We start from the raw sequence: 15168 nt of genomic DNA, 5'->3' as shown, positions 1-15168 counted from the left end.
TAAAAAAAATTAAAGTAATAAAAAAAAAGAAAGAAAGAAGAGAGCAACTAAACCAAAAAACAAACCCACCAATGGTAACAATCGCTAAAAACTATACAGAAAAAAAAAAAAGAAAGAATGAAAATGGACAGACAGAACCCTAAGACAAATGGTAAAAGCAAAGCTATACAGACAAAATCACAAATGGAAGCATACACATACATACTCACAGGAAGAGAAAAAGGGAAATATATATATATATATATATATTGTTGCTTCCAAAATCCACCTCCTCAGTTTGGGATAATTCGTTGTCTATTCTGGTATTCCACAGATGCAGGGTACATCAAGTTGATTGTGGAGCTTTAATCTGCTGCCCCAGATTCTGCTCGGAGAGATTTCCCTTTCTCTTCTTAGTTCGCACATCTCCTGGGGCTCAGCTTTGAATTTGGCCCCGCCTCTGCTTGTAGGTCGCCAGCGTGCATCTGTTCTTCGCTCAGACAGGACGGGGTTAAAGGAGCAGCTGATTTGAGGGCTCTGGGTCACTCAGGCCTGGGGGAGGGAGGGGTACGGAGTGCGGGGCGAGCCTGCAGCAGCAGAGGCCGGCGTGACATTGCACCAGCCTGAGGCATGCCGTGCGTTCTCCCGGGGAAGTTGTTCCTGGATACTGGAACGCTGGCAGTGGTGGGCTGCACAGGCTCCCAGGAGGGGAGGTGTGGATAGTGACCTGTGCTCGCACACAGGCTTCTTGGTGGCTGCAGCAGCAGCGTTAGCATCACATGCCCGCCTCTGGGGTCTGCACTGATAGCCGGGTCTCACGCCCATCTCTGGAGCTCCTTTAAGCAGCGCTCTTAATCCCCTCTCCTCGTGCACCAGGAAATAAAGAGTCAAGAAAAGGTTTCTTGCCTCTTCAGCAGGTCCAGACTTTTTCCCAGACTCCCTGCCAGCTAGCCGTGACGCACTAGGCCCCTTTAGGCTGTGTTCACGCTGCCAACCCCAGTCCTCTTCCTGGGGTCTGATCTCCGAAGCCTAAGCCTCAGCTCCCAGGCCCCGCCCGCCCTGGCGGGTGAGCAGACAAGCCTCTCGGGCTGGTGAGTGCTATTCCGCAGTGATCCTCTGTGCGTGAATCTGTCCGCTTTGCCCTCCGCACCCCTGTTACTGCGCTCTCCTCTGCGGCTCCGAAGCTTCCCCCCTCTGCCACCCACAGTCTCCACCCACCAAGGACCTTCCTAGTGTGTGGAAACCTTTCCTCCTTCACAGCTCCCTCCCCGAGGCGCAGGTCCTGTCCCTATTCTTTTGTCCCTGTTTTTTCTTTTGCCCTACCCAGGTACGCGGGGGAGTTTCTTGCCTTTTAGGAGGTCTGAGGTCTTCTGCCAGCGTTCAGTAAGTGTTCTGTAGGAGTCGTTCCACATGTAGATGTATTTCTGATGTATTTGTGGGGAGGAAGGTGATCTCTGTGTCTTACTCTTCCACCATCTTGAAGCTCCCTTATCTTTTTTTTTTTTTTTTTTTTTTTTGAGTGGAGGGAAAACTTGAAGCGCTCGCAAACCAATCTAACAAATATAAGTTTGCTAAAATCCTACAACTGGCCTTAGGTAAGGAATCACTCAGTGGTGATAGTAGATGAAAGTAATCTACTAGTTATAAGTATTCAGCATTCTATGGACACCAATTCATATGTTTTTTCAAAGAAAATGAGGTTTATTGGTCAATCAAGGAGTAAGTTAAGCAGAGGCCAGCTAAGAGCCTCTACTGTATGTTCTGTTTCTGTTGATAATCCCAGGACAGCTCTTAAAGTACATTAAGAATATGCAGTTAATAATACTTAAATTGCTTCTGTCAACAACAAAGCCAGAGCTGAATTCTCTGATGAGGCTTTAGGTGCTGATACTTTGTATTGTTGCTTGTGGAGGTCCTCATTTTTAAGATATCAGAGGCTTAATGCATGTGTTTGTTGAGTGGGGGAATTTATTTCTCCAGAGACAGGATACAGTTTTGCTTTGGGGCAGGACCAGTTTCTCAAAACAAAACAAAACAAATGTAGAACATAGTTTGAACATAGTTTTTTGAATCTGCCCATGCACTTTGGAAAGTTCTAGCATATGACCCCAGAATTCTGAGCCACAAAGAAGAAGAGATATTTTCATTTGAAAAAAATGCCTATATGACTCATTTTGACTCTACTCAACTCTGCATGATGCTTCTGGAGTCTAGAATGTCTGCTTCTGAATAGCAGGAGTTTCATTCTAAGGAAGGATGATCCTACCAGGATAAAACTGAAATTGTGCTTAGGTCAACCACAGAGTGATTCATGTCCAAACGGTAGAAAATCATCCTCCACCATATTATCAGTCATACTTTACATGGTAGTAAATATTTAGAGTTCATTCACCGTCTGATAGGTATTACACAGTCCAGTATTGGATTTGAAATCTTAAGCACATGTATGAAATTTTATCTGCATCTGACACATGCTGATACACTTAACTTTTAACACTGGTTTTGGGATCTGTTCTGACCATTCCTGCTTTTATTCTTTTGGGCCTTTTGTTTGTATCATTTATATTCTTCTTTTTGAAAAATGCACATGAATAATGTAACTAATGCTTCTCATGCATCTCTTTTGCTTCTGCAGGAGGAATTTTTGAAACTGTGGAAAATGAACCTGTTAATGTTGAAGAATTAGCGTTCAAGTTTGCAGTCACCAGCATTAACAGAAATCGAACCCTGATGCCTAACACCACATTAACCTATGACATTCAGAGAATTAACCTTTTTGATAGTTTTGAAGCCTCACGGAGAGGTAACTATTTTCACACTTCTAAAACCTTCTTTGGGTGATATGTCTGCTCTACAAGTCAACTTCTTTTTGCTACCTGCTCTTTTTCAAAGTGGACATCTCTGTGCAAATGGGTTTGCAGGAACTTTTGGTGCAAGATGTCACTGTCCAGTACAATCTGAACCATCCTAATGGATGTTGCCTAGCTCTGTTTTCTGGGCCTTTCTGATTAGCTTAGCCTTCAGTGCCCTCCACTCTATGATTAACTGGTTCAGCTGAGAATGGAAAATGTCAAGCTTGATCTGTTTTTTCCTTCCTGAGGCTGAGACACCACCATGAAATTGTACAGTGCAGTCAAATAAAACTTTGTGGAAGGTCATACGCAATTAGCATGTGGAAATGCCCACAACACACAGAATTCACAACCTGAATCTTAACAGATTGTGAGCTACTGGGTTTACCTACCATCCTCTCAAATAATTTTCTAACCCCTTTCCACAGATCATAGAAATGTGAAGATTATAAACATTGAATCATTATGTTTTACACCTGAAATGTTATAATGTTATGTGTTGATTATATGTCAATTTTAAAAAAGGAAAAAATTAAGAAAAAAATTAATGGAACGGTACAAGCAATCAAGCAAGCAAGGGACTTGGGGTCAAAGAAAATTAAACCTAGGAGAACAATCTCCACATTTGATTCCCTTTTGCATCTGAAAAGAAGACAAGTTCCTAAAAAGTAATCTAATTTGTACGCAGGCTGCAAGGTTTGTCTCATGGAAAGAGTCATTGGAAGGGTGGGGCTTGTTTGCACATCCTTCAGACACTTCCAAGATGACTCTTTGAAGCCACATTTAACATGCTTGAAGGCTGGCCTCTAACTAGGGAGTTGTTGGACCTCCATACAGGAGTTTGTGTGGGTACATCACCCCAGAATAGGAGAGGCTCTTTCTCTCCTAGAGGAAAGCTTTGCCCATCAAACACACACAAGTAAATGGAATACAATGAATGCCATGTTCATGCTGATTTCTAAGTAACTAAATATTGATTGTTTCCACATAGAATTAACCCAGTTTGGATTGCACCTAGTAGACTCTTCTGCAAGATTCTTAGTGTCCCTTAAAAAAAAAAAATGTGAAACTTTTTTTTTTTTTTTTACTGTATGGCATGATCTTAGTATAAGAATATTTTATTTTCAAAGATGGATGGAGTTGTAGGTACTATACAGGTCAGAGTTGTCTATGACAAATAATAAAATGCTATGTTTATACAGCACTTTAAAGTTTACAAGGCATCTTTACATAAATTATCTCTATGTGTTAGATCTCTATCTTCCTCTCTCCATATCTCCCTTTCTGTGTCTCTGTCTGTTTCTGTTTCTCTCTCTCTGTTTCTCTCTGTCTCTCTCTCTCTCTCTGTCTCTCTCTCTCACACACACACTCACACAAAACATTGTTGAATAAATACCCCAGAAAGCCAACCACATTTAAAATCCAAAGCGTTTTTGTGACCTGAAGTACCTGCCATACTTGTAAATTAAACACCCCCAAAACTTCTTAAAACTGGTAATTTGCTGGCAAACAGAATTCAAAAGGATTGCTTTTTTGTCAAGTAATATTAGCATCCCAGAGCTAAATATTAGCAGGAATCTCAATCCACCGCCTACTCTAGATGAAGTAATAGTTCATATACTTTCATGCCCTCATTTTTTCTTGCTAACCAATGAAAGCACATCCAGAAAATGAGCTTCTGAGGACAGTTTTCACTTCTAGCACTTAATACAGAAAGTTATGTCTTCATACCTCATGTGATAATTCAGTACCGAAGAGCACAGTGTCAGAAAGTTCCTTGTGAACATTTGCTGTCCCACAGATATTTGAAATATGGCTCTCAAATATTACTTATTAATTTTTCTCTCTAAATCAAGTCAGATAATTTTGACAAAGCCATATAATTTTTATACTTATTTTTATTTGTATGATGGCATTATGATAAAAATTGACAATTTCATTTAAATATTTTGCTATTATTTAATTCAAATATTCAACTATTGTTTCTTGGCAGTTCCAAATCCCTTTAAACTAGAATTAAAATGTAAATTTGAAATGTTTTTACATTTATATTTAATGCCAGCATAAATTTATGCCAGCATAAAATGAGTAGGCACTATTTTACATTGTCATAGAAGATAATCTGTCCCAACATTTCTGGAAGGAAATTTGGTTTATATGTATCAAGTGACTTAAAAATATCAATACCCTTTAATTACAGATTTCAATCTACTCAAAGAAAATAATGTAAAATTTAGAGGAAAATATAAGAACTAAGATAAGTGCTTATAATATTACTTATAATAACCAAAAATTAGGAGCAGCTTAAATATTCAGTATCATAGGACTAGTTAAATAAGTAATGACATACTCATGGATTAGGCTATTCTATGACACTAAAAATATACTTTTGCAGAATTTGTGATGACTTAGGGGAAAGGGTGTGCTTTTAGCATTAAACTTAGTGTTAAATACAGAAAGCAATGTATCAAACTGTATCTATATCGTGTTCAATTTTTTAATAAATTAGAACACCAAACTATGAATAGATATCCCAGTGATGGAATTTCAGAGCCTTTTTTCTTCCTTATACTTTTCAATATTCTAAATTATCTCAATGTGTGTATATAATCTTATAATGCAAAAAATAAATAAATGTTAAAAATTAATTTTTGTGTACATGTTGGCTGATATTGAAATAGAAAGAAGCCTGTCCTTGAGCTGGGTCCCTGGGCTCTGGTCAGTTCTGCCACTGTCCAGTGGCCCTGACTCACTTCATTGCCTATGATATTAGTGGGTTGGAGAAAATGTCTTCTAAGATCCCTTTAAGCTATGCTAATCTATTATTCTATAATTAATTAGCTATCAGTATCACTTAACATTCTTTAGCAATTTTTCAATATCCTGGACCTCCTTTCTGAGTTTTGGGAAGGACTGGAACTAAAGTACTCTGCAGCCATCCAGAGAGTCTTCTGAATTCTCTGACCCATTAATACCTTCATTGCCACATTGCCAGATGACAGAACTTGATTTATATGACATTCACTTGGCAAATGGCTTAAAGAATAGCTCTGAGTGCTTCTGGGTAACACCACACCAAGCAAGAGATTTAGACTCCATCTGATTAAAAGTAATGAAATGAGGACTTCCCCGGCAGTCCAGTGGTTAAGACTCAATGCTTCCAATGCAGGGGCTGGGGGTTCGATCCCTAGTTGGGGAACTAAGATCCCACATGCCGCGTGGCATGACCAAATTAAAAAGAAAAAAAAAAGTAATGAAGTGAGACCAACAGCTCATTTTTGTTTGCAGGGAATTGGCCTTGTGATGTGTTGCTAATCATTTCTCCATTTACATCTCTAATATTTAGTATCTCAGGAATATTGGAAGCTGGATGAAGCATATTTCCTCAGCATACAGATGGAGAGTGGATAATAGTTTCCAATAGCGAAAATAAGGAGGAACCATGAAAGGGAAGATTAAATTCACAGAACTCTCTCTTTCTCTCCCCTCTTCCCTGCTTTCCCTCTCCACCCCCTCCTTGTCTGTGGACATCAGCATGTGACCAGCTGGCTCTTGGTGTGGCTGCTCTCTTTGGCCCTTCCCATAGCTCCTCTGTCAGTGCTGTGCAGTCTATTTGCAATGCTCTCGAAGTTCCACATGTACAGACTCGCTGGAAACACCCTTCAGTGGACAACAAAGACCTGTTTTACGTCAACCTCTACCCAGATTATGCAGCTATCAGCAGAGCGGTCCTGGATCTGGTCCTCTACTACAACTGGAAAACAGTGACTGTGGTGTATGAAGACAGCACAGGTATGGGACTCACACAAGCCCTCACATGGCCATGTCTGGTCTGGAAAAAGGGAACCAGAATTTGCTACAGGTCTTGACTCATCAGGCAGAGTGCATGAACATGTTATTTTATATGAAGCTAATTGAGTTTTCTAATTGGGAAATGCCATGTGTAGCTAATTCCTTTTCCTTTTGGTGAGTTGACCCTTTCTGATGACCCATTCATCATCAAACTTAAGGCACTTTTTTAAAAGAAATATCACCTTATTAATATATGTTGTAATCCAATCTGAATATTAAAGATGTAATTTAATGTATCCAACTCTGTTAAGACTGACCACGACTCCATTCTTAAATAATGCAGAGAAAGTTTGAAATTGACCATGAAGTATGATTCCAATTCAATAAGTAGCTGCATTAATGCCTTGAAAAGTTTCTAAAGTACATACACAGAGGAATAATGTTAGAGGTTGTATCAATAAAATCTGACCATTTCATGCGAAAAGGACTATGAACCCCAGTAATGAGCCCTTAGTGAAGCTTGCTTTGTTCTGTCTGCTTATTTTAGGATGCAGGACAGACATGGGGTGCTCAGCGCCTCACTAGACATTTCTCTGACTCTCTCCCATTTGAAGTTTCTCTCACTGGCGCCTTCCCCCTTTGCCTCCTGTTTACATTTTGAGGTTTGTTGGAGTTCCAGATCCCTTTTATTCAGTTAAATTCTTCCAGTGACTCTTCATTGTCCACATAGGAAAGTCCAATTCTAATTTAACGCTCTTCACCATCTAATCATTTTCATCTCCATTAACCCAGGCACCAGCTGCTCTACATCCCTGTACTGTTACATCACTTCTTAAATACCCCCAAGTCCATCCCTACTCTTTCTTTCTGAGGCTGGCCCCTAACTTTGGATAATCCTCCACATAACCCCCAAGGTGATAAGCTCCCTCATTCTCCATGATCACACCCAAATATCATTTCTTTTTAAAGCTCACTGAGACGACATTAGGAATTAGTAGCAGGGTGTAAATATAAGCATTATATCACATGCTTCAATTATCTGCTTAAATGTTTTTGAGACTAGGAATTCCAAAAAGTTGGAGTTTTATCTTTTTATAATCTGCTACCTAACACAGTACTGTTTACTTTCTGAATATTTTTTCTTCAAGAATTGAAATTAGCTCCTTTCCTTAATCTACACATTTGGTAATAAGACTAATAAAAGTATCAGTGAAAATTAACAAAGCAAAGCACTTTTGAACTTTTTTAATAGTATTTCATTTTTTTCACTCATTTCCAAGAGCCTCCTCTATTTGGCACTAAATCCTGCTTCCATTTTAAACTGTCAGGTAAAAGTGACTATTGTGATTGGAATTCTTGTTGTTGTTTGTTTGTTATTTTTGTTTGTTCGTTTTTGCCGTACGCGGGCCTCTCACTGTTGTGGCCTCTCCCGTCGCGGAGCACAGGCTCCGGACGCGCAGGCTCAGCGGCCATGGCTCACAGGCCAAGCCGCTCCGCGGTATGTGGGATCTTCCCGTACAGGGGCACGAACCCGTGTCCCCTGCATCGGCAGGCGGACTCTCAACCACTGCGCCACCAGAGAAGACCCCGGAGGGAGTTTTGCCTCACATCTCTCTCTCTGGTGCCTGGATATTCTTCCCATCAGTCATCTACTTCTCTCTGACTCCCTCATTCAGAGGTGACCCTAGGCAATGCGAAATCACTGCTCATTGTTCATCCCCTCTGCTTCTTTAGACCCCTGGTGGAAGCCTGGCTTCTATCCCTTCACACTCTTCAAAAAGAGCTGAGAAGCTGAGCACCAAATGCAGTGTGGAGAATATTCAACAGTTTCTGCTTTCTCAAGGCTAATCTTAGTGAAATGTAGCCATAGCTGATTTTGTAGGGCAGGGACCAGGAAGCTTTTCTCTCAAAAGGGTTACATACTATATAGCTTAAGCTTCATGTGCCATAGTGTCTTGATCACAACTATCCCACTCTGCTGAGGTAGCAAGAACACAGCCACAGGCAAAATATAAATGAACAGGTATGTTGTGTTCCAATAAACCTTTATTTACAACAAACAAGGAAGCCAGTGTGACTGGATCAGACTGAGAGGGGAAGGGTGGTGGGGTCAGAGAGGAGGGTCTTCATGATCATGGAGGGCTTTGTAGATTATTGGAAGAGCTTTTGTTCCTCATGAAATGGGAAGACATTGGAGAGTTTTCAGAAGAGGAGTGACATGATCAGATTTATACCATAAAAAGATCACTCTGGCCCTTGTATTAATAAAATGTCATAGAGAGGGAAGCATAAAATTGGAGGCTACTAGAGAAATCAAGGCAAGAGATGAGGTGATAGCAACAGAGGAGTAAGAAATGGTCAGATTCTGGAAATATTTTGATGTTGAGCTGGAATAATTCTCTGAGGGGTAGAGGCTGAGTGAGAAAAATAGAGGAGTTAAAGAGGACCCTAAGCTTTTTGGCCTGAGCCAAAAGATGGAGTTGCCATTGCCTGAGATGGGGAAACGGATAAATGGACATAGTTTGGAGAAATAAGGCTATCAGGAGTTCAGTCATGAATATGTTAAGTTTGATTTTGCAATGTCTACTAGACATCCAAAAAGAGGCAATGAGTAGGCAGTTAATATATGACTCTAGAGTTCAGGAATGTGGTGTAGGCTGGGGATACAAAATTGAGGGTCCTCAGCATATACATGGGACTAGATGAGGCCATCAGAGAAGTGAGCTGCAGACAGATGTGTTCATAACACAGTACTTAAGAGGGATTTTTTCATCCACGGTTGCCTTAAATCATTTTTCTCAACACACCAGAGCCATGAGATTTATAAAATGCAACCTGCCATAAAGAACTATTATCTGTCACTTACTTAAAACATAGTCTCAAAGCTTTACAATGAGGATTCATTTGAGATAAGATTAATATACATAAAAATGTCAGTGATTGAAAGAAACATTAAATCCAGAAAGAAAACCCAAGAAAAATGACAACCACAAAAATCACAATAACTAAATTCTTGAAGTGCTGACTGATTGCCATGCATTGTTATAGTTATTTTATATAATTAACTCATTTAATATGCTCAACCACCCCATAAATAAGTGCAATAGCTACTCTTTGGGCTATATTTAAATAGTGACTTAGATTTGTTATGCTTATTATATTTTCCTTCATTTCCCCATAGAAAATAGAAAGAATATATTGTTCGGAACCAAGAATCTTGACGAGCCCTAAAATTTAGACTTGAAGAAAATTAAACATTTTGACATAGGTGATTAAGCCAAAATGTAAACAATCAGTGCCAAGTAAAAGAATAAGTGAATCATTTCACCTTAGCAATCACAATTCACACCTCTGTGTTGTTATGATGACTCATGCTAGCCAAAACACTCTACCACATGCCCTCCCAAAATTCCACCTGAAATAGTTGGAGAATGGAAAGTCCTTGGCATTCAGCACCAGCAAGATAATATATTATAGTTCACTTTTTTCTGCCCTTACTCTTTTTTACCCTTCCTATTTACCCACTCCAGTCCCCTGACCAGAACCCTATCAAATTTTCAGAGTTCTGCTCAGGAAATCAATTTTTAGATATCTCATGGTGGTTTATTATTTTTAGCTACCATTGATATTGGCCAGAATTTAGGACCAAAACATACTGATAGAGCTAAATGCAGCATAGTTAATCTAAAATATTTTGACTAGATTCTTCTATGAGGTTCTTTGCGATCAAGGAACACAATTTTTCTTTTGGGAAGTCTTTAGCCTTTTTTGATGCACTTTTGAAAAATCGTATGTATGGAGATCTGCACTTATAAGTGCTGTATTTCCACAGGTAATTCACTCACTTACCCATCTCCTTTTCTCAGTTCTGATTTTTTCCTCCTCTCTGGAGGGTATATAGATCCCCTTAAGAATCCTGTTAGATTTGGATACATTAATATACCAACAGGTTTGTGAAATGCCATTTTGCATGTTTCCAAGTTCAAATGAAGATGAAATTAACATTTAAAATGTGCGATCTTATCTTTGGGTCCCAATGGTTTATTACATTCATTTTTATGACATCAAATCCACTGTTGTGGTACAATGAAAAGGGAATTGGACTAAGACTCAAGAAAACATAGGTACTTTTCTTTTAAACTGCTGCTCATTAAATATAACTAAGACTGTCCAGAAATGGATTGAGTTGCAAAAATTGAGGTAGAGAATTTCTCGAACCAAGAGGTGTTCAGCAGCAGCTGTGTAGCGGGAATTCATGCATCAAGTAGGGGCTTGACCTTTAAGGTCTCTTCCAATTTCTGGCTTCTGTAACTCATTTTCAAGGCCAATCCAAACAATTAACCTCACTGTGCCTCACTTTCCTTACTGTAAAACAGCACTGACACCTATCCACCTCAGAGGTATATTCTGAGGTTTACTGAGCTATTTATAAGACATGCAGGATACTTCATAAAAAAGGGCAATGCAAATAGCAAAGTTTATTATTATTTAAGGAGAAGACAGGGAAATTTTTAAACAGCTACTGGAAATAGCATGTTCTTTTTTTCTCCTCCATATGCTCCACCTGTTCCCAGAGTCTACGTGCATACAATCAGCACTTTTCTGTGTCATATCTGAGTGCGCAGAGTAGATAGATGGCCAAAGAAAGAGTTTAGAATTTGAGCACTTTTGAATGTTATCTTTACATTCAGAGCCCAGATCAAACTCATGTGAAATAAACAGACTCCTTGCTCTCAAGCACTTTTCAAACCAAAGGTGCAATTTCCAATTGCATTACTAGAGGTGGGAGTGGATGCAGGAGGCTCATATTTTGTCTTTTTATTAAGAAAGATTTGAACTTACAGAAAAATGGCAAGAAAGGTACAATGAACTTCTGTACATCCTGCATCTAAGTTCAGCAGTTGTCATCATTTGATCACATTTGCTTTGATGCTCTATGCTTCTCTCAATATAACAACAGCAACAACAAGTAGTAGTATTGTCGATTTGAAAGTAAGTGACAGACAGCATGACCATTTTACCTCTAAATACATTAGAGTATATTTCCTAAGAACAAGGACCTTCCTTTTTATAACCACACTACAGTTATCAAACACAGGAAACTTAACACGGATACAGTTTTTAACATCTATATCAATATTAATGTCTATATAGATATATACGATATTCTAGTTTCCCTAATTGTCCCAATTGCAGTTTTTTTTTTTTTTTAATCCAGGATCACTCACTGCATTTAGCTGTCAGGTCGTTTTAGTCTCCTTTGGTCTAAAACAGTCTGGCCTTCCCTTGTCTTTCATGACCTTGATATTTTTGAAGAGTCCATACCAGTTTTACTGTAGAATGTCTCTCTATTCGGTTTGTTTAGTTATCTCCTTTTCTGCATTTCATTTTTAAAGTGTCTCTCCTACAATGGACTAGAAAATCCATCACCATTGCCAGGTTTGCACACACCCTTACCATTCTCTGCAATTGGAGTCCCATCCTAGAAGCACTGGGTCACTCTGGCAGGGCTGGCATCCACACACAGGAGGGCCATTAGCAAAGTGAGGAATTGTGCCTATATCAATTTTCTTTCCCTGAAGTAACGACTTGTTTAAAGACAAGTTTTAACTTTTTACAATGAAGTGTAATGGATTGCTGGATTGCTGTAAAATGCAAATAAAAGGGAAAGCTTTCTCTAAATTTTGTCTCCTGTGGACTAAAAAGCTTTTCTAATTGTAAATTGTGTGATGTTTGCTAATGAAGGCAGCAAGGCTTCTTTTAAGCAAACAATTGCTTCGAAAGAGAAATGTAAACCTCCCTGTTTCTTGCTCTTTGTTCTTCCTACATCTTGGGTCTGTAACCTTTAAATCTGCTGATCTTCTCCTTTCCTGAGGCCAGTTCACCTGCATATGGACAAAAAGAGAAAACTAGGGCTTAGTAGTGAGTTTTTCTGAAAGGTAAATTTAGTCCAATTAAAAACTAATCTTTTGTACTGAGTTCTCCTTTCTCCTCTATTGGTATTAAAATAAATTTCTTTTGTGAAACAATTGTGAAAGCTCACAGTTACTTTTTTTGAGGAGGGAACCTGTTTATTAACAGCTTCATTTGCCAAATAAAGGCTGAATGTTTTATGCTGGTCCAAATTTTTTAAATTTTTTTCTCTATTTATCCAGATATTTATTTATATAGTTAGTTAGTCATTCAGCCAGTTAGTTAATTGATCTTAAATCTCAAAGTCAGGAGGAGCCGCTGATTTGATGAAAGAGCCCTAGCTTGGGGAGTCAGAGGTGGAACTAGCTTTAAACCCTGGATCTGCCACATGATAGCCTTACACAACCTTGAGCAAGTTGCTCCAGCCCCCGTCAGCCTCAGGTCATAGTTTATCAAATTAAGTAATAAGTGATGCCCCATGCATAATACAAGATGTGTTCATGTTATATTTCCAGCCCTTAACATGGATGGGACTTGGCATGGAGTGAACATCCAGAAAATGTTTTCCCATAAAACTGAATGAATGAAGGGAGAGAATATATTCAACTTTAAATGCCATTAACATGCATCTAAGTCATCATGATAGGAAAATGAACTTCAAGATTGACATTCCATTTAGCAAAGAACAAAAGAGCAGTTCATTGCAGCATATGAAATGTATTTCTTAAATATTTTTCCCATTTTACTTAAAGGCCATGTTGATCTCCCTTGTGGTCATGCTCAAAAAAAAAAAAAAAAGGAAGCGATTGCAAAGCAGGAGGGCGATAGGAAAAAAACAAACAAACAAATAAACAAACAATAAAAACAAGAGAGACTCACAAGCAGCCTGGAGTAAAGAAGAAAGGAGAATGGGTACCTCTTTCTACTCTTTACCTCTCTTATCAAATAATCCAAAGCTATATCTGGTCCTTCAAGCACCAACAATTTGTATTTGTAAGGCATGATGGTGACATGGAAAGATGTAAGGCATGATTTGTAAGGCATGGAAAGACTGAGTGCTAGACTCACAAGCAATTTGAATCCATAGCTCCTCCTATCTTTGTAACCCTGAGTAAGTTACTTAATTGCTCCAAGCCTTGGTTTTCTTACTTGAAATTATGAAGATGATAACCCTTGCTTCATAGGGTTATTGTTAGGATTAACAAATACACAAATCCATGTGCTCAGTTTTCTTCCATTAGGACTCATCAGTTGCTCAGGACAAGTGATTCTGGAAGTAAGAGGACAAGTGACTCACTGGTGCTTGGGAGCCTTCAGTCACATTGGTTGATTTGAAAAGAATCAAGAACCCAGGAAGTCTATCATTCTAACAATTTCTATTTTTATGTTAAAGAAATTAAAAAGGATAATGAGGGCTTCCCTGGTGGTGCAGTGGTTAAGAATCCACCTGCCAATGCAGGGGACACAGGTTCAAGCCCTAGTCCGGGAAGATCCCACATGCCGCGGAGCAACTAAGCCCGTGCGCCACAACTACTGAGCCTGCGCTCTAGAGCCTCCACGCCTGGAGTCCGCACGCCTAGAGCCCGTGCTCTGCAACAAGAGAAGCCACCGCAATGAGAAGCCCACGCACCGCAATGAAGAGTATCCCCCGCTCACCTCAACTAGAGAAAAGCCCACATGCAGCAACAAAGACCCAGTGTAGCCAAAAATAAAATAAATACAATTTTTTTAAAAAAGATAATGAGCACTAAATCTTGATACAGTTCTACAACTCCTTCCTTCCTTGCCCTGGTCCGCTTGACTCTGAAGAGTAGCTTACAAATTTACTGTACTTCAGGACCACACCTACCCAAGGTACAGAGGAATCTTATAACATCTTAGACACAAAAATGTAGCTTCTAGGGAAAACAAATAACTAAATAAATAAAACAAGAAAATTAAAAAAGTGCATCAAGTCCAGAGGTAGCTGGCATCCATGCTGTGTCTTGCACAGTGCATGCCACAATTTCTATCTGAATAGTGACAAAGCTTAATATTTCCTATTGATTACTTGAAGCTGACACATCCTGAAGGCACAGACTGTGTAATAAAAAATATTCAATTTTCCAATGGTCGTCCTTGAGTAAGAGCCAACATCATGCAGTGTAGCGAACACCAGTTAATATTAGGGGAAATAAGATGGAGGCTTCATATAGCTATTGGTCTTGCCCTATTAAAGCACTTCTATTAAAAAAATGGTGCAGTTCGGTGGATTCATATTTGTGGTGAATTAAACATTCTTCATCAAGTTAGTTGGCTGTATACACTTTCCTACAATTACCAATGGTGTATTTTTAAAGAATTTGTTTCTGCCCTTATTATCATAATCTTTTAAAATTCTATCATCTTTTCTTTTAAATCAAGAAAGTATTTTCCCATACGATGTTCAATTATATTAGAAAGAAAATACAATAAGCCATTTATAAATAGCTTATATGGCAGGAACTGGAAGATTATATAGAACAGTCCAACCAATTAGCTGGTAAACAGTATGTTATATATAAACACTTGCTGAAAGGTTTACAGAGGTTTATAACCCCAAGAAATTCTAGTGTTCTAAAGTGAATGGGTGTTATCCATTTCAAAAAGCATC

General features: G+C 39.0%; 1 protein-coding gene across 3 annotated transcripts in view; it reads left to right on the top strand.

Annotated features, from left to right (window-relative positions):
• Positions 1-597: 597 nt before the first annotated feature.
• The window catches only part of LOC101335705 (glutamate receptor ionotropic, kainate 1), a 47560-nt gene continuing 32989 nt past the window's right edge, over positions 598-15168 (top strand). The window contains exons 1-3 of one of the 3 annotated variants that reach the window (XM_033856011.2): positions 598-1070; positions 2615-2782; positions 6366-6623. In XM_033856011.2, the coding sequence (XP_033711902.1) occupies positions 2710-2782; positions 6366-6623 (331 nt within the window). In that variant the 5' untranslated portion in view covers positions 598-1070; positions 2615-2709. The other 2 variants (XM_073804430.1, XR_012331587.1) reach the window with 2 other exon arrangements.

Source organism: Tursiops truncatus, chromosome 4 (genome assembly GCF_011762595.2).
Source record: "Tursiops truncatus isolate mTurTru1 chromosome 4, mTurTru1.mat.Y, whole genome shotgun sequence".
Classification (NCBI taxonomy): domain Eukaryota; kingdom Metazoa; phylum Chordata; class Mammalia; order Artiodactyla; family Delphinidae; genus Tursiops; species Tursiops truncatus.
The sequence above is the reverse complement of the archived record's forward strand: the minus strand, read 5'-3'. Positions and strand labels throughout refer to the sequence as shown.